This window comes from Patagioenas fasciata, chromosome 22 (assembly GCF_037038585.1).
Source record: "Patagioenas fasciata isolate bPatFas1 chromosome 22, bPatFas1.hap1, whole genome shotgun sequence".
Taxonomy (NCBI): Eukaryota; Metazoa; Chordata; class Aves; order Columbiformes; family Columbidae; genus Patagioenas; species Patagioenas fasciata.
The window spans coordinates 5,499,835-5,524,926 of record NC_092541.1 but is presented as its reverse complement, the minus strand read 5'-3'; the positions used below and the strand labels follow the sequence as shown (position 1 = coordinate 5,524,926).

The window sequence follows — 25,092 nt, the reverse complement described above, 5'->3', positions numbered from 1 at the left end:
GAACACTGACTTTGACCAACCAACTTGTGAAAACCATCAGAGTGTTTGTGGTTTTCCCTACTACACACGTCCCTGCATTCTCAGACACACCTGCTGGGCCCTCAGACTCAGTTCTTTTATGGGGACGTGGAAGCCCTGGTGCTTGAAAAGCAAAGGAGTTTGACTGAAAACTGTTGGGCTCTCCCTAATGCACGCAGAGACTTGGTCCTCCATGTCACAGCAGAGCTACACCTGGATCCCAGTCTAATACACATTTGATGAGAATTGTCAGCCACTGCCTCACTCAGCACCAGGCTGACCAGTTGCAGAAATACATATAGCATTGTCATGGACATGAGGAACCTGTGTCCCACCCCAGCCACCAGCAACACTGCACCAGCAGAGTATCACCCCAGGGACAATGTACTGCACTGGTAGCTAGGGTTTCTTGGACTTTCTCCATGTTCTTACATTAAGAACGGGAGGGTGTAGGAGGCAGAGATTGCGTTTCAGCTCTCTGAGAACCTCTCTGCCAGGACAAAAGCACCACCATTCAGCTTCAGATGGGCTCCTTTTGGGAAAGGCAACCTGCTCCTCTACGGTGCTCTTGGACACACCAGGGAAGAGTCCCCTGCTACGACATGCACGTGTCTTCATGATGAGGGTCACAGAGGTACAGAGGGACACAAGTGTGCTCGTGCAGGTCTGCATCAAACCATGCAACAATCTGTATGCTCACAGAAAGCCAGAAAGCCATCAGCAAGTGTGGACTTTGTTGAGGAGATCCTGGGGACCACTGTGCTAGAAAAGGATTCAAGTTCCAAACAGAAAACCAGGCCTCAAACAATCTCCTGGCATTTCCTGAGGACCTGCAGAGAGTGTAACGAGAGAACATGAGACAAAGGAGCCCAACAAAATCATCCTGAGAGCACTGTTAGTGTCGTAATAGTATCAGACACCCCTAGCAGAAGCCCACCTGAGTCCAACAATGAGCGACCATCAGAGAGGTGGAGGAAACAAGAGAAAAGGATATGGCATGTTGTCCCAAATGTCAGTCCTTGGCCAGCGGATGGGAAACATTAAAGCATTGCCCTTTTCCGGACAACTTTGCCACAAAGGAGCCCACAGTAATGACCCAGGTGAAAATCACCTACCTGCACAGGATGCCACCAGCGATTAGACTGAATCTTCTGCCTGCACTGACGTCTGTCTACCCTGGAAATCCTCAGGCCTTTTATCCTGGCACTTACAGAAAAAGTCTTCGTATGGGAAAGCACATGGCAGAAAACAGGAAATGAAAAGGCGGCAGTGCACGAAATCAGGCCACAACCCATGCCATTAGCCTATGTGTTTTACATTCATCATGAGCTTGTCAGAAAATTATTGTTTCCACAAAGGGTGCCTGAGCCTGAGGCAGTGCAGGACTCCTATAAATGACCGTCCAACTCCCTGCTCTCTCATCCACTTCTCTCGCTTCATTCTCCTTGGGAGTCAGGTGAGTGTGAAGCCTCTTGTCCTTCTCCTTCAGAATCTGGGGTCTTTTTTCAATGTGTGTCTCAGCTGATAGGGTCTGTCCTTGCCCTGGGGTGAGAGCTGCTTCTCATGGGAGAGGGAAGGGGAGAGAAGGTCTTCCGCTGAGAGAGGCAGGGACTTAGTGGAGGTGGCTCCTGGGATTTGAGATGGGCAGCGTATGCTGGGCCAAGAAGTGCCTTGTGTCCTCTGTTTTTGGGTGCAGTGCTGCTTCTCAGGTGCATGTCATGCTCTCTTTCTTCCTGTCTTCTCAGGTGAGCCTCTGTCCCAGAGACATGTCTTGCTGTAACCCATGCGTGCCCTGCCAGCCCTGTGGCCCAACCCCACTGGCCAACAGCTGCAATGAGCCCTGTTGCAGGCAGTGCCAGAGCTCCACCGTTGTCATTGAGCCCTCCCCCGTGGTGGTGACCCTGCCCGGCCCCATCCTTAGCTCCTTCCCTCAGAACACCGTTGTGGGCTCCTCCACCTCTGCTGCTGTTGGCAGCATCCTCAGCTGTGAGGGAGTGCCCATCAACTCTGGGGGCTTTGACCTCTCCTGCATTACCAGCCGCTACTGTGGCAGCAGATGCCGACCCTGCTAAAGATGCTGGCAACGTCCTTGGGCAAGAACTCAAGACCTTGGAACATGGTCCTTGAAAGGAGAGCGAGCTTCACAGCATTGCATTCAGAGCTTTGAACTCTTGTGTCCTTCTTCGACTCATGTCTTTCTCTCTTGCTTTTGTGGATTCTGTCTCCCAAGGACAGTGTGGCAGGGACCTGTTTTTGTCCCTCCCTCTGCCGGGCAGGCAGACTGACACTCCGCAGGAGTTTCACTGCAATCTTACAGCTGTCCATGGTGCTCCCTCTGAGCCACCTCCTTTTCTTCTTGAATCTCATTAAACTTGTGCTGCATCCCAGTCTATGCCTCTGAGTCCTCCTTTGTTCTGAGGCAACTGTTCCAGTCTGCTCAAGGAAAACTTGGAGGAAGGGGAGGGTTGGACTCCCTGCAGTGGATTGTTTTATGGTCTTTCCTTTGGAGCTGAACAAGACATTCATGGCCATGCTACACGCAATGGTCTTAAGTGAGTAAAGGGTTCCAGAGTGTGGCAGGAGTGGGGCTGCAAAACAGCAGTTCCTGGGGACAATCCACACACTCATCTCTGTCATTCGTTCCCCTCCATTACCTGATCTGGTGTGCATGATCAACACACATGGGCACAGCCAGGTGAAACAGAGGAACCTCATGCAGTCCTTCAGCTCATTGCAGTGCCCAGATCCAGACATGGGTCTGCATCTTGATCATACAATACCAGAATAAAAGGGACCACAAGGATGACCTGGACCAACCTTTCTTTTCAAAAGTGCAGGCTAGGTAAAATTGTCCAGCACATTGTTTAACTGCATGTTGTACGTGTCCAATGTTTCTGAATCCACCACTTCCCTGGGGAGATTAATCCAGCGTGTCCTTGTTGTCATCCTGAATAATTTTGCTCTGGTGTTCAGTCAGATACCTCCCAGCAGTAGTTTGTACCTATTGCCCCTCATCTTTTTCATGTGACTGCTGGCAAAAAGAGAGTCTCCATTTTCTGTCTAGGCTCCCATTAAATCCTGGAGCATAGTGCTGAGGTCTCCCCTATGCTTCCCCAATCTGAACAACCCCAGTTCTCTCAGCCTTTCCTTATGCTGCAGATTCTTATTCCATTGATCATCTTTGTGAGCCTTCTCTGGAGTATTTCTAGTCTGTCCACATCTCTTTTTTTGTATAGTAGTGATCAAAATTGAACACAATATTTGAGATTTGTCCTGACAAGCTCTGAGTAGAGTGTGATAATTACTTCTTTTGTCTCCCCTGGTGATGCCCTTGCTAATGCAACCGGGCATCCTGTTGGCCTTCTTTGCTGCAGCAGGACATTGTTCACTCCTATCGAGCTGCTTGTCCACCAGGACCCCCAGGTCCCCCCTTTCCACAGAGCTGCTCCCCAGCCAGCTAGGTCCCAGCCTGTGCTTGGATTATGTTTTCCCATGTGCAGCACCTTACACTTGGCTGAGATAATTCCCAAGTAAGGAGTGATATGAGTCCAAGTCAGGCCACGTAATGGAGACCCCTCTTGCTGTGAACCTAATGACCCTAAGGTTCACTGCAACCCCACGACACCACGGAGTGTTCAAAGAGGAATTTTCTGGCCATTATCCTGTTATGATTGCACAGAGGGTGACTGGGCAGATGGCTTGCATGCCAGGGTCTTCCCAGCAGTGCAGTCCCTGGTCGTTGGAGAGCTGTCTTGCAAGAGACCCTGCACAGCCCTGGCAACCCCATGGGCACACCAAAGTGCTTGGCTGTGGTCTCATGATCGGACACCTCTCCCTCACCAAGCTCTGCAGTAAACAGCACCAGTCTTGGCCGTTATACTGGGAGGAAAATTTCTGGTCCTCAATGCAGGTATACAAGCCCCCCTGACATGGTGCCATGGACCTGCTTTGCAATGGGGATGTGGCGAAACTCCTCAAGAGTGAGAGAGAAACAGGTCACTGCTAGGCTGGCCTTGGAGACAGAATCAGCAAAGGAAAAAAACAGAGGTACAAGTGGAAGAAGGAAACAATGGTTCAAAGCTCTGAATGTAATGCTGTGAAGCTCTCTCTCCTTTCAAGGACCATGTTCTAAGGTCTTGAGAGGTTCTTGCCCAAAGTAGTTGTCAGCAGCTTTAGCAGGGGCGACATCTGCTGCCACAGTAGCGGCTGGTAATGCAGGAGAGGTCAAAGCCCCCAGAGTTGATGGGCACTCCCTCACAGCTGAGGATGCTGCCAACAGCAGCAGAGGTGGAGGAGCCCACAACAGTGTTCTGAGGGAAGGAGCTGAGGATGGGGCCAGGCAGGGTCACCACCACGGGGGAGGGCTCAATGACAACGGTGGAGCTCTGGCATTGCCTGCAACAGGGCTCATTGCAGCTGTTGGCCAGCGGGGTCGGGCCACAGGGCTGGCAGGGCAGACATGGGTTGCAACAGGACATGTCTCTTGGCTAAAGGTTCACCTGAGAGAGAGGGCAGAAGGAAATAGAGCATGAGGCGTTGCTCTTGACAAGCAACACTGCACCAAAACACCTTGGAGCCAAGGCAGCACCTGGCCCAGCATACGCTGCCCACCTCAAGTCCCAGAAACCACCTCCACTAAGCCCCAAACTCTCTCTTCAGAAGACCTTTCCTCCACTTCCCTCTCCCACGGGAAAAAGCTCCCATCAGGACAGACCCTTTCAGATGGCACACACATTGAGGAAAGACACCTGATCCAGAAGCACGTGAAGAAGAGACCTCACACTCACCTGATTCCCAAGGAGAAGGAGGCGAAAGAAGTGGATGAGAGAGCAGGGTACTGGGCTGATTTTTATAGGAGTCCTGCACTGTCTCAGGCTCAGGCACCCTTTGTGGAAGTAATAATTTTCTGACAAGTTCATGGTGAATGCAAAACACACCAGCTAATGGTATGGACTGTGTCCTGGATTCCTGCACTGCTGCCTTTCCATTTCCTGGCATCTGCCACATATTTTCCTATATGAAGGCTTTCTCTTTAAGTGCCGGGATTAGAGGTCTGAGGACTTCTGGGTTGGACACATGTTGGCATGTATTTCTTTTTAGTTCGTGTCCATTCTGTCACAGATGCTTCTTTAGAAGGCTGGATGAGAAATCCCAGGATTTCCGGGGCGAGGATGAATCATTGTGTTCAGAAGACAGGGACTAAGAGCTGGAGGCTCCAGTGGAGGCAGGTGGTGTCATCCTGGGGATCTCTGCTGGGTTCTTTTGTATGATCTTGCTGACAGCAAGGGCCCCAGCTGCTCCCAGCACTGCAATCCTTGACTTGTCCCCAAAGACTCCTGTGACTCTGTGCACTACCCTCTGTCATTCTTCCTTGTCTCCTTGCACCAGTCTCTGGCTCTCATATTCCTAGGAGTGTGGGCTGCACTTCATGTTTTTATCTCTCTTTCACTCTAAGCTGCCCTCAGGAGGAAATTGCAACCTATTTGGCCTCCTCCTCTCTCTGGGCGCTCCATGGATCCCTGAGACTCCTGAAGCAATGCTGCCAGCGCATTTGTCCTGCTTAGAGTGCCCCGTCCGTGCTCTGGAGGGGACGTCCCTGGCAGGTCTTCAGTGACGTCCATTTCTATGTGCTCATCTGTAAGACTGTGCCTGTTAGCGTGACTGTGTGCCAGTCTGATTCCCTACATGCACATCTCTGTGCTTGTCTGCCTAGCTGTGCACACACCTGTGTGCCGCTGGTGAGACTGTGTTTCTATTTTCCTGTAGAATTCGTTGCATGTCTCTGGCCTCGTGCATATTTGCTTATGTCTGTGCATCTCTGAGATTCCTGTTGCACACGTGAGCATGTTGGATACGTGTTTAGTGCATGTGTGTGTGTGTGTACATAGTTGTGCCTGACCATTCTGAGTCCCGCCTTGGCACCACTGTGTGTCAGTACCAGGCATTGACACAGTCTCAACCCCTCATCTAAGAGGTCAGGGACAGTGCCACAGCACTCTGGTCTCAGTGAGGAGAAAGCCCAACCCTGGACAACTCATTTTATCTTGGCTCCAGGCAGCTTCAAAGAGCTGAGCTGTTTCCCAGGGTCTTTGCATCTGACTCTTGTAAATGCTTTGATGTTACAGGATTCACCTGGCTCTGTGAATGAGGCTTGCCCATAACCAGGAGCTATAGGAAAAAGAATGGGAGCCTGGGGAGGCTGAGAGGAGGAAGATGGTGAACATGAGGCGTTGTAGGCAAGGACATCAGTAAAGAACACCAACGCTGTCTCTGACTTTGACTAACCTACTTGTGAAAACCATCAGAGTGTCTGTGGTTTTCCCTACTACACACGTCCCTGCATTCTCAGACACACCTGCTGGGCCCTCAGACTCAGTTCTTTTATGGGGACGTGGAAGCCCTGGTGCTTGAAAAGCAAAGGAGTTTGACTGAAAACTGTTGGGCTCTCCCTAATGCACGCAGAGATTTGGTCCTCCATGTCACAGCAGAGCTACACCTGGATCCCAGTCTAATACACATTTGATGAAAATTGTCAGCCACTGCCTCACTCAGCACCAGGCTGACCAGCTGCAGAAATACATATAGCATTGTCATGGACATGAGGAACCTGTGTCCCACCCCAGCCACCAGCAACACTGCACCAGCAGAGTATCACCCCAGGGACAATGTCCTGCACTGGTAGCTAGGGTTTCTTGGACTTTCTCCCTGTTCTTAAATTAATAACAGGAGGGTGTAGGAGGCAGAGATTGCATTTCAGCTCTCTGAGAACCTCTCTGCCAGGACAAAAGCATCACCATTCAGCTTCAGATGGGCTCCTTTTGGGAAAGGCAACCTGCTCCTCTACGGTGCTCTTGGACACACCAGGGAGGAGTCCCCTGCTACGACATGCACGTGTCTTCATGATGAGGGTCACAGAGGTACAGAGGGACACAAGTGTGCTCGTGCAGGTCTGCATCAAACCATGCAACAATCTGTATGCTCACAGAAAGCCGGAAAGCCATCAGCAAGTGTGGACTTTGTTGAGGAGATCCTGGGGACCACTGTGCTAGAAAAGGATTCAAGTTCCAAATAGAAAACCAGGCCTCAAACAATCTCCTGGCATTTCCTGAGGACCTGCAGAGAGTGTAAGGAGAGGACATGAGGCAAAGGAGCCCAACAAAATCATCCTGAGAGCACTGTTAGTGTCGTAATAGTATCAGACACTCCTAGCAGAAGCCCACCTGAGTCCAACAATGAGCGACCATCAGAGAGGTGGAGGAAACAAGAGAAAAGGATATGGCATGTTGTCCCAAATGTCAGTCCTTGGTCAGCGGATGGGAAAGATTACAGCGTTGCCCTTTTCCGGACAACTTTGCCACAAAGGAGCCCACAGTAATGACCCAGGTGAAAATCACCTACCTGCACAGGATGCCACCAGCGATTAGACTGAATCTTCTGCCTGCGCTGACGTCTGTCTACCCTGGAAATCCTCAGGCCTTTTATCCTGGCACTTACAGAAAAAGTCTTCGTATGGGAAAGCACATGGCAGAAAACAGGAAATGAAAAGGCGGCAGTGCACGAAATCAGGCCACAGCCCTTGCCATTAGCCTATGTGTTTTACATTCATCATGAGCTTGTCAGAAAATTATTGTTTCCACAAAGGGTGCCTGAGCCTGAGGCAGTGCAGGACTCCTATAAATGACCGCCCAACTCCCTGCTTTCTCATCTACTTCTCTTCCTTCATTCTCCTTGGGAGTCAGGTGAGTGTGAAGCCTCTTGTCCTCCTGCTTCAGAATCTGGGGTCTTTTTTCAATGTGTGTCTCAGCTGATAGGGTCTGTCCTTGCCCTGGGGTGAGAGCTGCTTCTCATGGGAGAGGGAAGGGGAGAGAAGGTCTTCCGCTGAGAGAGGCAGGGACTTAGTGGAGGTGGCTCCTGGGATTTGAGATGGGCAGTGTATGCTGGGCCAAGAAGTGCCTTGTGTCCTCTGTTTTTGGGTGCAGTGCTGCTTCTCAGGTGCATGTCATGCTCTGTTTCATCCTGTCTTCTCAGGTGAGCCTCTGTCCCAGAGACATGTCTTGCTGCAACCCATGCGTGCCCTGCCAGCCCTGTGGTCCGACCCCGCTGGCCAACAGCTGCAATGAGCCCTGTTGCAGGCAGTGCCAGAGCTCCACCATTGTCATTGAGCCCTCCTCCGTGGTGGTGACCCTGCCTGGCCCCATCCTTAGCTCCTTCCCTCAGAACACCGTTGTGGGCTCCTCCACCTCTGCTGCTGTTGGCAGCATCCTCAGCTGTGAGGGAGTGCCCATCAACTCTGGGGGCTTTGACCTCTCCTGCATTACCAGCCGCTACTGTGGCAGCAGATGCCGACCCTGCTAAAGATGCTGGCAACGTCCTTGGGCAAGAACTCAAGACCTTGGAACATGGTCCTTGAAAGGAGAGCGAGCTTCACAGCATTGCATTCAGAGCTTTGAACTCTTGTGTCCTTCTTCGACTCATGTCTTTCTCTCTTGCTTTTGTGGATTCTGTCTCCCAAGGACAGTGTGGCATGGACCTGTTTTGGTCCCTCCCTCTGCCAGGCAGGCAGACTGACACTCCTCAGGAGTTTCACTGCAATCTTATGGCTGTCCATGGTGCTCCCTCTGAGCCACCTTCTTTTCTTCTTGAATCTCATTAAACTGCATCCCAGTCTGGGCCTCTGAGTCCTCCTTTGTTCTGAGGCAACTGTTCCAGTCTACTCAGGGAAAACTTGGAGGAAGGGGAGGGTTGGACTCCCTGCAGTGGATTGTTTTATGGTCTTTCCTTTGGAGCTGAACAAGACATTCATGGCTATGCTACAGGCAATGGTCTTAAGTGAGTAAAGGGTTCCAGAGTGTGGCAGGAGTGGGGCTGCAAAACAGCAGTTCCTGGGGACAATCCACACACTCATCTCTGTCATTTGTTCCCCTCCATTACCTGATCTGGTGTGCATGATCAACACACATGGGCACAGCCAGGTGAAACAGAGGAACCTCATGCATTCCTTCAGCACATTGCAGTGCCCAGATCCAGACATGGGTGTGCATCTTGATCATACAATACCAGAATAAAAGGGACCACAAGGATGACCTGGACCAACCTTTCTTTTCAAAAGGAAGGCTAGGTAAAATTGTCCAGTACATTGTTTAACTGCATGTTGTACGTTTCCAATGTTTCAGAATCCACCACTTCCCTGGGGAGGTTAATCCAGCGTGTCCTTGTTGTCATCCTGAATAATTTTGCTCTGGTGTTCAATCGGATACCTCCCAGCAATAGTTTGTACCTATTGCCCCTCATGTTTTTCATGTGACTGCTGGCAAAAAGGGAGTCTCCATTTTCTGTCTAGGCTCCCATTAAATCCTGGAGCATAGTGCTGAGGTCTCCCCTATGCTTCCCCAATCTGAACAACCCCAGTTCTCTCAGCCTTTCCTTATGCTGCAGATTCTTTTTCCATTGATCATCTTTGTGAGCCTTCTCTGGAGTATTTCTAGTCTGTCCACATCTTTTTTCTTGTATAATAGTGGTGAAAATTGAACACAATATTTGAGATTTGTCCTGACAAGCTCTGAGTAGAGCATAGAGAATGACTTCTTTGTTTCCACTGGTGATGCCCTTGCTAATGTAACCGGGCATCCTGTTGGCCTTCTTTGCTGCAGCAGGACATTGTTCACTCCTATCGAGCTGCTTGTCCACCAGGACCCCCAGGTCCCTTTCCACAGAGCTGCTCCCCAGCCAGCTAGGTCCCAGCCTGTGCTTGGATTATGTTTTCCCATGTGCAGCACCTTACACTTGGCTGAGATAATTCCCAAGTAAGGAGTGATATGAGTCCAAGTCAGGCCACGTAATGGAGACCCCTCTTGCTGTGAACCTAATGACCATAAGGTTCACCACAACCCCACAACAGCACTGAGTGTTCAAAGAGGCATTTTCTGGCCATTATCCTGTTATGATTGCACAGAGGGTGACTGGGCAGATGGCTTGCATGCCAGGGTCTTCCCAGCAGTGCAGTCCCTGGTCATTGGAGAGCTGTCCTGCAAGAGACCCTGCACAGCCCTGGCAACCCCATGGGCACACCAAAGTGCTTGGCTGTGGTCTCATGATCGGACACCTCTCCCCCCACCAAGCTCTGCAGTAAACAGCACCAGTCTTGGTGGTTATACTGGGAGGAAAAGTACTGGTCCTCAACCCAGGTATACAAGCCCCCCGCATGGTGCCATGGAGCCCAGGCAATGGGGCCCAGTATGGAGCATCTCCACGTACAAGAGAGCTGTCACTTACAAGAACTAGGCAATCTATAGAGTCTTCTAGGTACATGCATCTGCTAGTCTAGATGGAAGTCTCTTATAGAACAGCTGACACAGCCTTGAGGGTTCTCATTTCTCTTGACCATTATTGGTCTTCTAGAGCAGAAGATCGAAGGTTCCTGTCCCTCTTTTCTATTCCCTGCCTGCAGAGTATCTCTCTTTCAGTGAAGAAGTCTTGGAAATGAAGAGGACAATAGCCATGCACTATCCTATTTTCTCTGAAAAAAAGTGAATCTGAATTGCAATAAACTCCTTTGGAATGAGGATTTTCTTTGTGATGACAGTGATGCAGTAGAGTGGGTGGCATATTGTGACATCACGATTGAAGGGTATCACAGGGAGGGACAGGGAATCATAGAATATTGAATATCACAGTATCACAGTATGTTTGGGATTGGAAGGGACCTCAAAAGATCATCTAGTCCAATCCCCCTGCTGGAGCAGGAACGCCTAGGTGAGGTCGCACAGGAATGTGTCCAGGCGGGCTTTGAATGTCTCCAGGGAAGGAGACTCCACAACCTCCCTGGGTAGCCTGTTCCAGTGCTCTGTTACCCTCACTGAGAAGAAGTTCTTTCTCAAATTTAAGTGGAACCTCTTGTGGTCCAGCTTGATCCCATTGCCCCTTGTCCTATCATTGTTTGCCACTGAGAAGAGCCTGACTCCATCCTCATGGCACTCACCCTTTATATATTTATAAACATTAATAAGGTCACCCCTCAGTCTCCTCTTCTCCAAACTAAAGAGCCCCAGCTCCCTCAGCCTTTCTTCATAAGGGAGATGCTCCACTCCCTTAATCATCTTTGTTGCCCTACGCTGGACCCTCTCCAGCAGTTCCCTGTCCTTCTTGAACTGAGGGGCCCAGAACTGAACACAATATTCCAGATGGGGTCTCACCAGGGCAGAGTAGAGGGGAAGGAGGACCTCTCTCGATCTACTGACCACCCCCCTTGTAATACACCCAAGGATGCCATTAGCCTTCCTGGCCACAAGGGCACAGTGCTGGCTCATGGTCATCCTGTTGTCCACCAGGACCCCCAGGTCACTTTCCCCTACACTGCTCTCTAATAGGTCATGCCCCAACCTATACTGGAACTTGGGATTGTTCCTGCCCAGATGCAGGACTCTACACTTTCCCTTGTTAAATTCCATCAGATTATCCCCCGCCCAACTCTCCAGCCTGTCCAGGTCCCGCTGGATGGCGGCACAGCCTTCTGGCGTGTCAGCCACTCCTCCCAGCTTAGTGTCATCAGCAAACTTGCCAATAGTACACTCAATTCCCTCGTCTAAATCATTAATGAATATATTGAATAATATTGGCCCCAGTACTGACCCCTGAGGCACTCCACTAGATACTGGCCTCCAACTGGACTCCGCACCATTGACCACCACTCTCTGGCTTCTCTCTTTAAGCCAGTTTGCAACCCACCTCACTACTCTATTGTCGAGACCACACCTCCTCAATTTAGCTGTGAGGATGCTGTGAGGGACTGTGTCAAAGGCTTTACTGAAGTCAAGGTAGACCACATCCACCGCTCTGCCATCATCCATCCACCTTGTTACATTCTCATAAAAGGCTATGAGGTTGGTCAAGCATGACTTACCCTTGGTAAAGCCATGCTGACTGCCCCTAATGACCCTCTTATCCCTGATGTGCCTTGAGATGGCACCAAGGATAAGCTGTTCCATTACTTTCCCAGGGACAGAGGTGAGGCTGACCGGTCTATAATTACCCGGGTCCTCCTTCTTGCCCTTTTTAAAGACTGGAGTGACATTTGCTTTCCTCCAATCCTCGGGCACCTCTCCCGTTTCCCAAGACTTGGCAAAAATGATGGATAGCGGTCTAGCAATGACTTCAGCCAGCTCCCTCAGCACCCGCGGATGCATCCCATCTGGACCCATGGATTTATGGACGTCCAGACTACTTAATTGTTCCCTAACCCAGTCCTCATCGACTAAAGCAAACTCCTCCATTAACCTGGCTTCATCCGGGGTCTCAGGGGTACAGGGTTCCCCAGGACATCCTCCAGCGGAGTAGACAGAGACAAAGGCGGCATTCAGCAATTCTGCCTTCTCTGTGTCTTCTGCCACCAGGGCACCCACCTCATTCATCAGTGGGCCTACATTGCCTCTGGTATTAGTTTTATCTGCTATGTATTTGAAAAAGTTCTTCTTGCTGTCCTTGACCCCTTTCGCCAGCTGTAATTCTAAGGAGGCCTTGGCTACCCTAGCTGCCTTCCTGCATCCTCTAACAGCAGCCTTATATTCCTCCCAAGTGGCCAGTCTCTGCTTCCATGACCTGTAAACTCGCCTCTTCTGCTTGAGCATACCCAACAGATCCCTATTCAACCACGCAGGCCTTCTGGCTCCCTTCCTCGACTTCCTACGTGTGGGGATGCTCTGATCCTGAGCATGGAAGAAGCAATCTCTGAATGCAATCCAGCTCTCTTGGGCCCCTTTTCCTTCAAGCAGTCTTGCCCATGGGGTTTCCCTCAGCAGTTGCTTGAAAAGGCCGAAATTAGCCCTGCCAAAGTCCAGGGTTGCAATTCTACTTGCTATTCTGTTCCTGCCACACGAGATGCTGAACTCCACCATCTCGTGGTCACTGCAACCCAGGCAGCCCTCAACCTTTACTGCTTCAACCAGACCCTCTTTGTTAGTGAGGATGAGAGCCAGCAGTGCACCTCTCCTGGTCGGCTCCTCCACCATCTGCATGAGGAAGTTATCATCAATGCACTGGAGGAACCTCCTGGACTGTGGCTGGCTGGCTGAATGGTCCTTCCAGCAAACATCAGGGAAGTTAAAATCACCCACAACAACCAGGGCCTGTGACTGTGAGGCCACTCTCAGCTGCGCATAGAAGGCCTCATCAACTTCCTCAGTCTGATCTGGTGGCCTGTAATAGACACCTACAACAGTATCACCCCTACCAGCCTGTCCCTTGATCCTGACCCATACACTCTCAACTCGTTCCTCATCTGCTCCTGGGCAGAATTTAGTACATTGCAGTTGCTCTCTCACATAGAGAGCAACTCCACCACCACGCCTGGCTGGCCTGTCTTTCCTGAAAAGGGCATAGCCATCCATGACCACATTCCAGTCATGTGAACTGTCCCACCACGTTTCTGTAATTGCCACCAGATCATAATCTGCCGACCAAACATAGGATTCTAACTCCTCCTGCTTATTCCCCATGCTGCGCGCATTGGTGTACAGGCATTTCAGGGAGCGAGCAGAGCACACCAATTTCTCCCTAGGGGCACAGGAGGCCACCCGGTCCTCATCTGTTTTAGAATGCTGCCCCTCTGGGGCAAGCCCAACTACAACCCCATCCCCCTTCGAGGCTAGTTTAAAGCTCTCCAAATGAGCCCAGCTAATTCCTGCCCCAGCATCCTTTTGCCTCTGCGAGATAAGCCTTTCCTGCATAACACTGTCCGGACTGGAGTCTTATAAAACCAGCCATTATCAAAAAAACCAAAGCCCTGCCTGTAGCACCAGTCTTGGAGCCAACCATTTAGAGATTGAATTTTCCCATTCCACCCCACATCGTCACTTGAAGAGGGAAGGAGTGAAGAGAAGATCACTTGAGCCCCTGAATCTTTCACCATCCTTCCCAAGACCTTGAAGTCATTCTTCATTCCCCTCAGACTACGGGAAGCAACTTCCTCCCCATCTGTCTGGAAGACCAGCAGTGGGTAGTAGTCTGTCGGTTGCACCAGTCTGGGGAGCTCTCTAGCAATATCCTTGATCCGGGCTCCAGGTAGACTACAGACTTCCCTAAGATGAGGGTCAACCCTGCATATTGGGCCCTCTGTTCCTTTCAGAAGGGAATTTCCTATTACAATCACCCTTCTATCTTTCTTATCAGAGGTAGTCTTCAGTTGTGTAGTCAACCGCCTCTTCCTATGTGATCTTGTAGGCAGGCTTGGCACCACCTCCTCACCTACCTCTTCTTCAAGATCCAGGGCCTCGAACCTATTACGGAGGGGCACCTGGGGAGGCAAATCAGGCAGGGAGTGGGGCTGCCTGTGATGCCGAACTGGAATAAGCTTCCAACCCTCATCTTCTTTTAGGTCATTTACCTCTGCCCGACAGCGACAAGGGTGGGGCTGTCTCAGGACCTCCGCCTCTGTCCGGGAGGGCAGGAGGTCCATCTCCTTTTCGGGGGTACCTCCCTGGGGCCTTTCCGACCGGCACGTAAGGGTGTTACTCCACCAGTCGATCTCCCTTTCGCACTCCCTGATGGACCTCAGCGTCTCAACCTCCTCCTTAAGCTTCACAACCATGTCGAGCAGATCTTGCACCTGCTCACACCTCACACAAGTGGAGTGCTGGCCTCCCTCCTCCGGCAGCAGCAGGCTCTGGCACTCCTTGCAGCCGGAGACCTGAACAGCCACCGTTTGGGACAGAACTTCAGTCTGCGTTGCCACAGTCTTTTTGAGACATGCTCTCCTTCTGGAGGCGACCATGGTCATCAGCGGTCTGGGACGCTGGCAATAAGTCGGTGGGAATGATAAACAAGTGCTCTCTGCAACCCGCTGCGCTAGCTGCCACACCCGCTGTGCTAGCTACTTGCTCCTCTCTGCACCTAGTCGCAGCCCTCCCAAAGGTTTTTTCAAGGCAAGAGGAGGAGGTGTGGTCGCCGTCACCGTGGGAACGCCCCCCGCCACGTCAGCCGCTCTCTCGCAATGGCTACCGGGGCTTCGGGGGGATCGGGACCGCCGGGAGTCACGCTGTCCCTGTACGTTTCCCTCTGGGCTTTCTAATCTCGGCTAAACCTCGTAGTCGACTGAACCTCGCCGGCTCTGGCTCTCGCTGCGCTGGCTCCGATCAGCTGACTGGAAGTGACCTTGAATGATCACCTGGTCCAACCTGGTCCTATTTTCTCTGAAAAAAAGTGAATCTGAATTGCAATAAACTCCTTTGGAATGAGGATTTTCTTTGTGATGACAGTGATGCAGTAGAGTGGATGGCATATTGTCACATCACGATTGAAGGGTATCGCAGGGAGGGACAGGGAATCATAGAATATTGAATACTGGAAGTGACCTTGAATGATCACCTGGTCCAACCTTTAATGGGAGAGAGAGACAAGATGAGATTAGCTACCACCCTGTCCAATCACATTGTGGAAACTTGTGGTGATGGGAACTCTACCACATCCCTGGGAGGTCACTCCAGTGATGGATTGGTCTTACTGTAGTAAAGGTATTTCTTATGTCAAACTGAAACCTCTCCCAGTGACCCTTGGACTCATTGACACTTGTCTTCTCCATGTGGCTCCTTTGAGTGAGAGAGTTACCAACTTCTTGGAGATATTATTTAAGTACTAGAATATGTTGAGGAGGTCCACCAGAGCTTTCTGTTCATCCAGCAGAAAACTTATCTCCTTTAGCTTTCCCTCAGAAGACATCTTGTCCAGCCCTTTGATCCAATTAGACCCATACACAAGAGTGGTGGTGGTTGTCAGATCAGTATCAGGGAAGGCTGAGTCATGGACTTGAATCCCAGCAGTGGCTTTCTTGATGCAGAAGGGTCAATCAGCAGAAGTGGCAACGGTGTGAACATGACCACAATCCCAATGCCATTGCTAGCAAGGCTTGCAGGAAATATGTTTTCTCTCCCATGGGAGTGCTGCAATGAAAAATTTTGCATATGGTGACGTTACAATTCAAGGACATGAGCGAGAGGATCATGAACTCAGTGACAGTCAGGAAGATGGGAAAATATCAGAATGACTGTGCCTGGAAGCAGACAATATACATGATTTCCCTCAGGGCAAGGAAGGTCTCCATCATTTTTGACACAACAGTGGTGGTCTACCAGGTCTCCACCAAGGAAATATGAGGAGGAAGAAGAATGAAGGTCATTCTCTTCCAGGATTCGAAGATACATGGAGAAGATAACGGCACATGAGGGCAGGTGCCCACCCTGGGAGGGATGAAAGGCCCAGGAGAATGAGATCAATTACAGGTGTCTTGTTCTCAATTGCCACGGCCCAGTACATTACCAGAAGGAATCAGCTGTCCAGACAAGAGGGAAGGAGCAAAGCCATGGTGTGTTAAATCTACTATTTTAATTCCTTTCAGAAGGACAAACCCCCTTTGTTTCTGACTGAGAGAAACCACTTACCCCAAATAAAGATCTGACTGTATCAGGGCTCAGGTGTGGAGATGGACTAGAGCAGAAAGAACCTGGCAGAGATTTGACCAACATTGCAGCTCTGCTGGAACTCACCATTGCCATGAAATGGTGGATTCCCGTTGCACGTAATTGCATGTGTGACAGTTCCTGGGTGCATTGATTTCTTAATTGCCTCATTCTTAATTGTTTACTTTAAATGACCAAAGTGCCTATCAGGTTTCATGTAGACCATGGTTGGAGATTACATCAGGTGTGACTGGGAAGAGCAGAAAATGTTGGTTAAGAAATGCCAATGTGTTTGCCCAAGGGAGCAAAGCAAGGGTGAGACACCCACTAAGTTGACTGTCCCTCATGAGCAACTCCACTCCATTTATTTATGAAAACATGGAATTGATTTACTGTGTTGCAAAGTGACAAAATCCACTTCAAGGAGTCCCACTCTCCCCTTAATTCACCTTTTTCCCTCAGAAGACGGGAAGAGATGCAGAAGAGCAAAAGAGGACTCGGAGACCCGTGTTTGGATGCAGCACAACTTTAATGAGTCTCAAGAAGGAAAGGAGGTGTCTCAGAGGGAGCACCACAGGCAGCCCCAAGGATTTGATGAAACTGCTGCAGGAAGGTATACCAACAGGTCACTGCTAGGCTGGCCTCAGAGACAGAATCGGCAGAGGAAAGGCAGAGAGGCACAAGTTGAAGAAGGAAACAATAGTTTGAAGATCAGAATGTAACGCCATGGATCTCTATATCCTTTCAAGGACCATGTTCAAGATCTTAGCAGGTTCTTCCCAAAGTAGTTGCCATCAGTTTTAGCAGGGGCGACATCTGTTGCCACAGTAGCGGCTGGTAATGCAGGAGAGATCAAAGCCCCCAGAGTTGATGGGCACTCCCTCACAGCTGAGGATGCTGCCAACAGCAGCAGAGGTGGAGGAGCCCACAACGGTGTTCTGAGGGAAGGAGCTGAGGATGGGGCCAGGCAGGGTCACCACCACAGGGGAGGGCTGGATGGCGATGATGGAGCTCTGGCACTGCCTGCAACAGGGCTCATTGCAGCTGTTGGCCAGCGGGGTCGGGCCACAGGGCTGGCAGGGCAGACATGGGTTGCAGCAGGACATGTCTCTGGGACAGAGGCTCACCTGAGAGAGAGGGCAGAAGGAAATAGAGCATGAGGCGTTGCTCTTGACAAGCAGCACTGCACCAAAACACCTTGGAGCCAAGGCAGCTCCTGGCCCAGCATACGCTGCCCACCTCAAGTCCCAGGAGGCACTTCCACTACGACCCAGCCTCTCTCTGCAGAAGACCTTGTCCCACCTTCCCTCTCCCATGGGAAATAACTCCCACCCCAGGGTCAGGACAGATCATTTCATCTGAGAAACACATTGAGGGAAGACACCTGATCCAGAAGCAGGAGTAGAGAATTCACACTCACCTGATTCCCAAGGAGAAGGAGGTGAAAGAAGTGGATGAGAGAGGAGAGAGTTGGGCTGCCTTTTATAGGAGTCCTGCACTGCCTCAGGCCCAAGAACCCTTTGTGGAAGTAATAATTTTCTGACAAGTTCATGGTGAATGCAAAACATTCCAGCTAATGGCATGGGCTGTGTCCTGATTTCCTGCACTGCTACCTTTCCATTTCCTGATATCTGCCTCATACTTTCTTGTATGAAGGCTTCTTCTGTAAATGTCGGGATTAGAGGCCTGAGGATTTCCTGGTTGGACACGTCACTATGTATTTCTTTTTAATTCATGTCCATTCTGTCACGGACGCTTGTTTAGGAGGCTGGATGAGAAATCCCGGGATTTCCGGGGCAAGGATGAATCATTGTGTTCAGAGGACAGGGACTAAGAGCAGAAGGGTCCACTGAAGGTAGGGGAAGTCAGCCTGGGGAGTTCTGGTGGGCTATTTTGTATGATCTTACTGACAACAGGGGCATCAGCTGCTCCCAGCACTGCTGTCCTTGGCTTGTCCCCAAGGGCTCCTGTGAAAGTGTGGAATGACCTCTCTCATTTTCTATTGGCTCCCTCCTCAAGTCATATGGGGCTGTCGTATTCCTGAGTGGATGGCCTCCACTTCAACTTTCCATCTCCCTTTCACTCTAATCTCGCCTCAGGAGGAAATTGCAATGTCTTTGACCTTCTACACTCTCTGGCAGTTCGTGGACCACTGAGACTCCTCAAGCAGTGCTGCCAGTGCATCTACCCTGCTTGGAATGCCCCGTCCCTGCTCGGGAGGGGAGGTCCCTGGCAGCTCCTCTGTCAGATCCATTGCTATGTGCTCACCTGCAGTAATGCGCCTGCTAGTGCGATTGCGTATCAGTCTGTGTGATTCTCTGCATGCACATCCATGTGCTTGTCTGTCTGGCTGTGCATACACCTGTGTACCTCTGATGAAACTGTGTTTCTATTTACCTGTACAATTCTTTGTGCATCTCTGGCCTCTCGCACATTTGCTTGTGTCTGTGCATTTCTGTAAATCCTGGTGCACATGCGAGCATGTTGGATACGTGTTTAGTGCATATGTGTGTGTGTACATAGTTGTGCCTGATCATTCCAAGTCCCACGTTGACACCCATCTGTGTCAGTGCCAGGCCTTACAACAGACTCAGTCCCTCGTGTCAGAGGGCTTGCACTGGGATACAGCACTCTGGTCTCAGTGAGGAGAAAGCCCAACCCTGGACAACTCATTTTATCTTGGCTCCAAGCAACTTCAAAGGGTTGATCTGTTTCCCAGGGTCTTTGCTCCTGACTCCTGTAAAAGCTTTACGTTACAGGATTCAGCTGGATAAATGACCGACACTTATCCAGAGGCAGGAGCTATGGGAAAATGAATGAGAGCCTGGGGAGGCTGAAAGGAGGAATGGTGAACATGAGGCGTATATTCAATGGCACCAGTCGAGAACACCAACAATGTACAGGGCCAAGGATCTCAAGTGCTAGCAATACTAGATAAGTCCAGCCGGGCTGTAAGATCTCTTTCCAAGCCTCTAATGAGACACTGACTCCAAACCGTTTGTCCATGCCTGAGATGCAGGAGATGCAGTTTCTGGGCTCTATGGCTTGGGGAAGGATTGTGGAACTCAAGCACCAGCTAACATCAGCACGGAGGGGAAGGCAGCCACTGGTTCTCCTCTGAAAAGATTTGCACAGAATCATAGAATCACATAATGCTCAGAGTAGGAAGGGACCTCAGTATGTCATCTAGTCCAACCCACCTTCTTAAGCAAGTACACCGATAGGAGAGTTCACAGGGAGATGTCCAGGTGGGTTTTGAATTCCTCCAGAGAAGGAGACTACAGAACCTCTCTGGACAGCCTGTTCCTGTGCTCTGTCACCCTAGAAGAAGTTACTCCTCGTGTTCAGATGGAAGCTCCTGTGCTTCAGCCTGTGCCCGTTGCCTATCATCCTATCACTGGCCAACCCTGAAAGGATTCTGGTAGCATCCTTTTGACATCCACTTGTCAGATACTTGTAAACATTGATAAGATCACCTCTCAGCCTTCTCTTCTCCAGGCTGAACTGACACAGCTGTCTCAGTCTCTCCTCTTCAGAAAGATGCTGTAGGCTCTGATTGTCTTCCTAGCCTGCCACCGGACTCCATCCAGTAATTCCTTGTCATGCTTAAACCAGAGGTCTAGAACTAGATGCTTTTCCTTAAATGCAGGCATTCTGGCCCACACCACAGTGCCTTTCCTCCTCCCCAAATGATGGAGAGAAAGACCCTCCTCAGGGTCCTCAAAGTGCTCTGGGAGATGGCGCATCCCCTGCATAAGACAACTCTCAGCAGTAGACAGAGGAGGGCACCTCTGGAGGGACTGGGTTGAGGGTCTTGACTGTGCACTGCTCCACACCTGGCTCCCATCAGGCGACTGTGGGGAAAGTGCTCTTCTGTTGTGGGATTTGGGGTCCACTGAGACATGCCAGTGAGTTTTGAACGCTGCAGTGAGTGACCAGTGGTGTAAAGCCACATGGGGGCGCTGCTTATCTTGAAGAACCCTTCCCATACCACTCGTGCATCCGCAGGTCCAAATAAAAGCTTTTTCACTATGGAGATGCTGAAACACTGGCAGAAGTAGTTCAAAGAGGTTGTGGAATCTTAGCTGTGGAGATACTCCAATCCCGTCTTGATAAAGCCCTTAGCCAATGTGCTCTAGCTGACCCTATTGTAGCAGAGGAATTTGACGAGATCGTCTGCAGAGATTCCTTCCAACATCAACAGTTCCATGATTCTGTGAAATGCAGAGCACAAGGTGCAGCAGCAATACCAGGAAATTCAGGTTTCTCTCCAGGTCAACACACAGGGACCCTGAATTGAATTGCCCCCCATCAACTGCAATGGTCTTCTGGCCATTACCTCCCCAGGCCTCTGCTGAAGTCCAGCAAAGCTCTTGCGATCACCCCTTCAGGAGACACCGCTGCAGCCCAGCCCTGTCCAAAATGTCTCTCCAGAGCTACTCTCACTTCTTAGCCAAGTACCCTTGATGGGGCACTCGGGGCGGGAAATCAAAGGCAGCATAAAGAGAAACAGTAGCACGTGTGATGTCATTACCTGCAAAATTACCATTCTTTAGGAGCATGCAGGAAAATTGTAGTTTATGCAGTGTGAGCCTTTTGGCCTGAGGCCATGTGAAGACAAAAGAAAAACTAGTTCAACTGGTCACTCCCTCAAACAGTTCAGTCACCTCCTTCACTTTAGGAATCAAGTGAATGAGAACTCCATTGTCTCCTTGCACTCCTCTTATAGGAAGGGGTCCAGCCTTCAAGGACAACTCACTTGATACCTTTCCCTTGGTCCCATGTTAGTGCTCTGAGATTGTGATTATGGGAGAGAGCAGAGGAGAGTTGGTTTGTCATGGAGAGGGGTTGAGGCTGGGCTGAGGTGGCTTTGTGGCTACAGGCCATGCAGGAGGATCCCTGGCCTCAGGAAAATAAACCCTTGCTCCCCACTGCACAGCATCTACCTCTCTTCCATTCAGGTGCCCAGGGTCTTTTTTGGTGGGGTTTCAGCCATTCCTTTGCTGTATCTCTGCTCAGAAATATTCCCGTTGGCCTCCGAGCATACCTTAAACATGGTTATCCCGACTTGTACTGTGTCCATGGGAAGACCCCAGTGCTTCACGAGACCCTGGGATGACAGCAGCATCATAAGCACTCGAGGCCATTCCTCTTAATCTGGATGGAAGTGGTCTTGGGCAGGAGGCTCAAATACAGAAGATGGTTGCATGGATGTAAAGAGAAGATTGTAGGAGAAATCTTTTTGGCCAGAGAGGCTCATCTTGAGCTTCCCAGCATCTCCAGAATGAGGGGGCATGGCACGCAAAGGGATCGTATGTCCTGGGTACAGGAACACAAATATCAGTTGACATTACCGCTAATCAACCCTACAGCAGAGCAAGAGCAAGAGCAGGAAAAAGAGGCTGGTTGTGATAGCACAGACAGAAAGCAGAAATAAAGCATGGAAATGACAGACACTCCTGGTCACTTTTAACTGCCGTAACTGTTGCAAATCCAAGAAGACCTTGGCCGGCTTCCAGGCACTCACCCTGCTGGCTACTGTCTCCTTCATCTACGGGACAGGTGGAAAACATAAGGTGAAAACCGTTATGGGTCCTGGTAAAGACAGGGGTATTACTCACCAATGATCATTAGGGGCAAAATAGGCCTGACTTGGAGAAGAATAATTTAAATTGGTAACAATAAGAAATGAAGGAGGATGGTAAAAACCATCCAAAACAGCCTTAAGAATTTACCCACATTCCTTAACTCTTGTTAACAGATTCAACTTCAATCCTTCAATGCAGGTTTTTCTTTTTGATTCACTCTTAAACAATCCAGTGGGATGCAGAATATGGGGTTGTGGTCAATACACAACAGTTCCTTCGTGATCGAACACTGACTTTGACCAACCAACTTGTGAAAACCATCAGAGTGTTTGTGGTTTTCCCTACTACACACGTCCCTGCATTCTCAGACACACCTGCTGGGCCCTCAGACTCAGTTCTTTTATGGGGACGTGGAAGCCCTGGTGCTTGAAAAGCAAAGGAGTTTGACTGAAAACTGTTGGGCTCTCCCTAATGCACGCAGAGACTTGGTCCTCCATGTCACAGCAGAGCTACACCTGGATCCCAGTCTAATACACATTTGATGAAAATTGTCAGCCACTGCCTCACTCAGCACCAGGCTGACCAGCTGCAGAAATACATATAGCATTGTCATGGACATGAGGAACCTGTGTCCCACCCCAGTCACCAGCAACACTGCACCAGCAGAGTATCACCCCGGGGACAATGTACTGCACTGGTAGCTAGGGTTTCTTGGACTTTCTCCCTGTTCTTACATTAAGAATGGGAGGGTGTAGGAGGCAGAGATTGCATTTCAGCTCTCTGAGAACCTCTCTGCCAGGACAAAAGCACCACCATTCAGCTTCAGATGGGCTCCTTTTGGGAAAGGCAACCTGCTCCTCTACGGTGCTCTTGGACACACCAGGGAAGAGTCCCCTGCTACGACATGCACGTGTCTTCATGATGAGGGTCACAGAGGTACAGAGGGACACAAGTGTGCTCGTGCAGGTCTGCATCAAACCATGCAACAATCTGTATGCTCACAGAAAGCCGGAAAGCCATCAGCAAGTGTGGACTTTGTTGAGGAGATCCTGGGGACCACTGTGCTAGAAAAGGATTCAAGTTCCAAATAGAAAACCAGGCCTCAAACAATCTCCTGGCATTTCCTGAGGACCTGCAGAGAGTGTAACGAGAGAACATGAGACAAATGAGCCCAACAAAATCATCCTGAGAGCACTGTTAGTGTCGTAATAGTATCAGACACTCCTAGCAGAAGCCCACCTGAGTCCAACAATGAGCGACCATCAGAGAGGTGGAGGAAACAAGAGAAAAGGATATGGCATGTTGTCCCAAATGTCAGTCCTTGGTCAGCGGATGGGAAACATTAAAGCGTTGCCCTTTTCCGGACAACTTTGCCACAAAGGAGCCCACAGTAATGACCCAGGTGAAAATCACCTACCTGCACAGGATGCCACCAGCGATTAGACTGAATCTTCTGCCCGCGCTGACGTCTGTCTACCCTGGAAATCCTCAGGCCTTTTATCCTGGCACTTACAGAAAAAGTCTTCGTATGGGAAAGCACATGGCAGAAAACAGGAAATGAAAAGGCGGCAGTGCACGAAATCAGGACACAGCCCTTGCCATTAGCCTATGTGTTTTACATTCATCATGAGCTTGTCAGAAAATTACTGTTTCCACAAAGGGTGCCTGAGCCTGAGGCAGTGCAGGACTCCTATAAATGACCGCCCAACTCCCTGCTCTCTCATCCACTTCTCTTGCTTCATTCTCCTTGGGAGTCAGGTGAGTGTGAAGCCTCTTGTCCTCCTGCTTCAGAATCTGGGGTCTTTTTTCAATGTGTGTCTCAGCTGATAGGGTCTGTCCTTGCCCTGGGGTGAGAGCTGCTTCTCATGGGAGAGGGAAGGGGAGAGAAGGTCTTCCGCTGAGAGAGGCAGGGACTTAGTGGAGGTGGCTCCTGGGATTTGAGATGGGCAGTGTATGCTGGGCCAAGAAGTGCCTTGTGTCCTCTGTTTTTGGGTGCAGTGCTGCTTCTCAGGTGCATGTCATGCTCTGTTTCATCCTGTCTTCTCAGGTGAGCCTCTGTCCCAGAGACATGTCTTGCTGTAACCCATGCGTGCCCTGCCAGCCCTGTGGCCCAACCCCACTGGCCAACAGCTGCAATGAGCCCTGTTGCAGGCAGTGCCAGAGCTCCACCGTTGTCATTGAGCCCTCCCCCGTGGTGGTGACCCTGCCCGGCCCCATCCTCAGCTCCTTCCCTCAGAACACCGTTGTGGGCTCCTCCACCTCTGCTGCTGTTGGCAGCATCCTCAGCTGTGAGGGAGTGCCCATCAACTCTGGGGGCTTTGACCTCTCCTGCATTACCAGCCGCTACTGTGGCAGCAGATGCCGACCCTGCTAAAGCTGCTGGCAACGTCCTTGGGCAAGAACTCAAGACCTTGGAACATGGTCCTTGAAAAGAGAGCGAGCTTCACAGCATTGCATTCAGAGCTTTGAACTCTTGTGTCCTTCTTCGACTCATGTCTTTCTCTCTTGCTTTTGCGGATTCTGTCTCCCAAGGACAGTGTGGCAGGGACCTGCTTTGATCCCTCCCTCTGCCGGGCAGGCAGACTGACACTCCGCAGGAGTTTCACTGCAATCTTACGGCTGTCCGTGGTGCTCCCTCTGAGCCACCTCCTTTTCTTCTTGAATCTCATTAAACTTGTGCTGCATCCCAGTCTGGGCCTCTGAGTCCTCCTTTGTTCTGAGGCAACTGTTCCAGTCTGCTCAGGGAAAACATGCAGGAAGGGGAGGGTTGGACTCCCTGCAGTGGATTGTTTTATGGTGTTTCCTTTGGAGCTGAACAAGACATTCATGGCCATGCTACAGGCAATGGTCTTAAGTGAGTAAAGGGTTCCAGAGTGTGGCAGGAGTGGGGCTGCAAAACAGCAGTTCCTGGGGACAATCCACACACTCATCTCTGTCATTCGTTCCCCTCCATTACCTGATCTGGTGTGCATGATCAACACACATGGGCACAGCCAGGTGAAACAGAGGAACCTCATGCAGTCCTTCAGCTCATTGCAGTG

General features: G+C 50.5%; 5 protein-coding genes across 5 annotated transcripts; 3 read left to right on the top strand and 2 right to left on the bottom strand.

The window, feature by feature from the left end:
* Positions 1-1,342: 1,342 nt before the first annotated feature.
* Positions 1,343-2,090, top strand: LOC136111607 (feather keratin Cos1-2-like). The gene is made up of 2 exons (XM_065855895.2): positions 1,343-1,474; positions 1,764-2,090. The coding sequence occupies exons 1-2, from the start codon at positions 1,343-1,345 to the stop codon at positions 2,088-2,090; spliced, it is 459 nt and encodes a 152-aa protein (XP_065711967.2).
* Positions 2,091-4,190: 2,100 nt separating this feature from the next.
* Positions 4,191-4,496, bottom strand: LOC139829610 (feather keratin Cos1-2). Its single transcript, XM_071817971.1, has one exon. It carries the CDS (start codon positions 4,494-4,496, stop codon positions 4,191-4,193), a length of 306 nt encoding a protein of 101 aa, XP_071674072.1.
* A 3,111-nt stretch (positions 4,497-7,607) lies between these two features.
* On the top strand, positions 7,608-8,373 carry LOC139825481 (feather keratin Cos2-2-like). The gene is made up of 2 exons (XM_071798203.1): positions 7,608-7,757; positions 8,047-8,373. Exons 1-2 carry the CDS (start codon positions 7,608-7,610, stop codon positions 8,371-8,373), a joined length of 477 nt encoding a protein of 158 aa, XP_071654304.1.
* An 8,890-nt stretch (positions 8,374-17,263) lies between these two features.
* On the bottom strand, positions 17,264-18,015 carry LOC139825474 (feather keratin Cos1-2-like). The gene is made up of 2 exons (XM_071798174.1): positions 17,884-18,015; positions 17,264-17,590 (listed from the first exon to the last, which is right to left on the bottom strand). Exons 1-2 carry the CDS (start codon positions 18,013-18,015, stop codon positions 17,264-17,266), a joined length of 459 nt encoding a protein of 152 aa, XP_071654275.1.
* Positions 18,016-23,659: 5,644 nt separating this feature from the next.
* LOC139825469 (feather keratin Cos1-2-like) lies at positions 23,660-24,425 on the top strand. Its single transcript, XM_071798156.1, has 2 exons — positions 23,660-23,809; positions 24,099-24,425. The coding sequence occupies exons 1-2, from the start codon at positions 23,660-23,662 to the stop codon at positions 24,423-24,425; spliced, it is 477 nt and encodes a 158-aa protein (XP_071654257.1).
* The last annotated feature ends 667 nt before the right edge of the window (positions 24,426-25,092 follow it).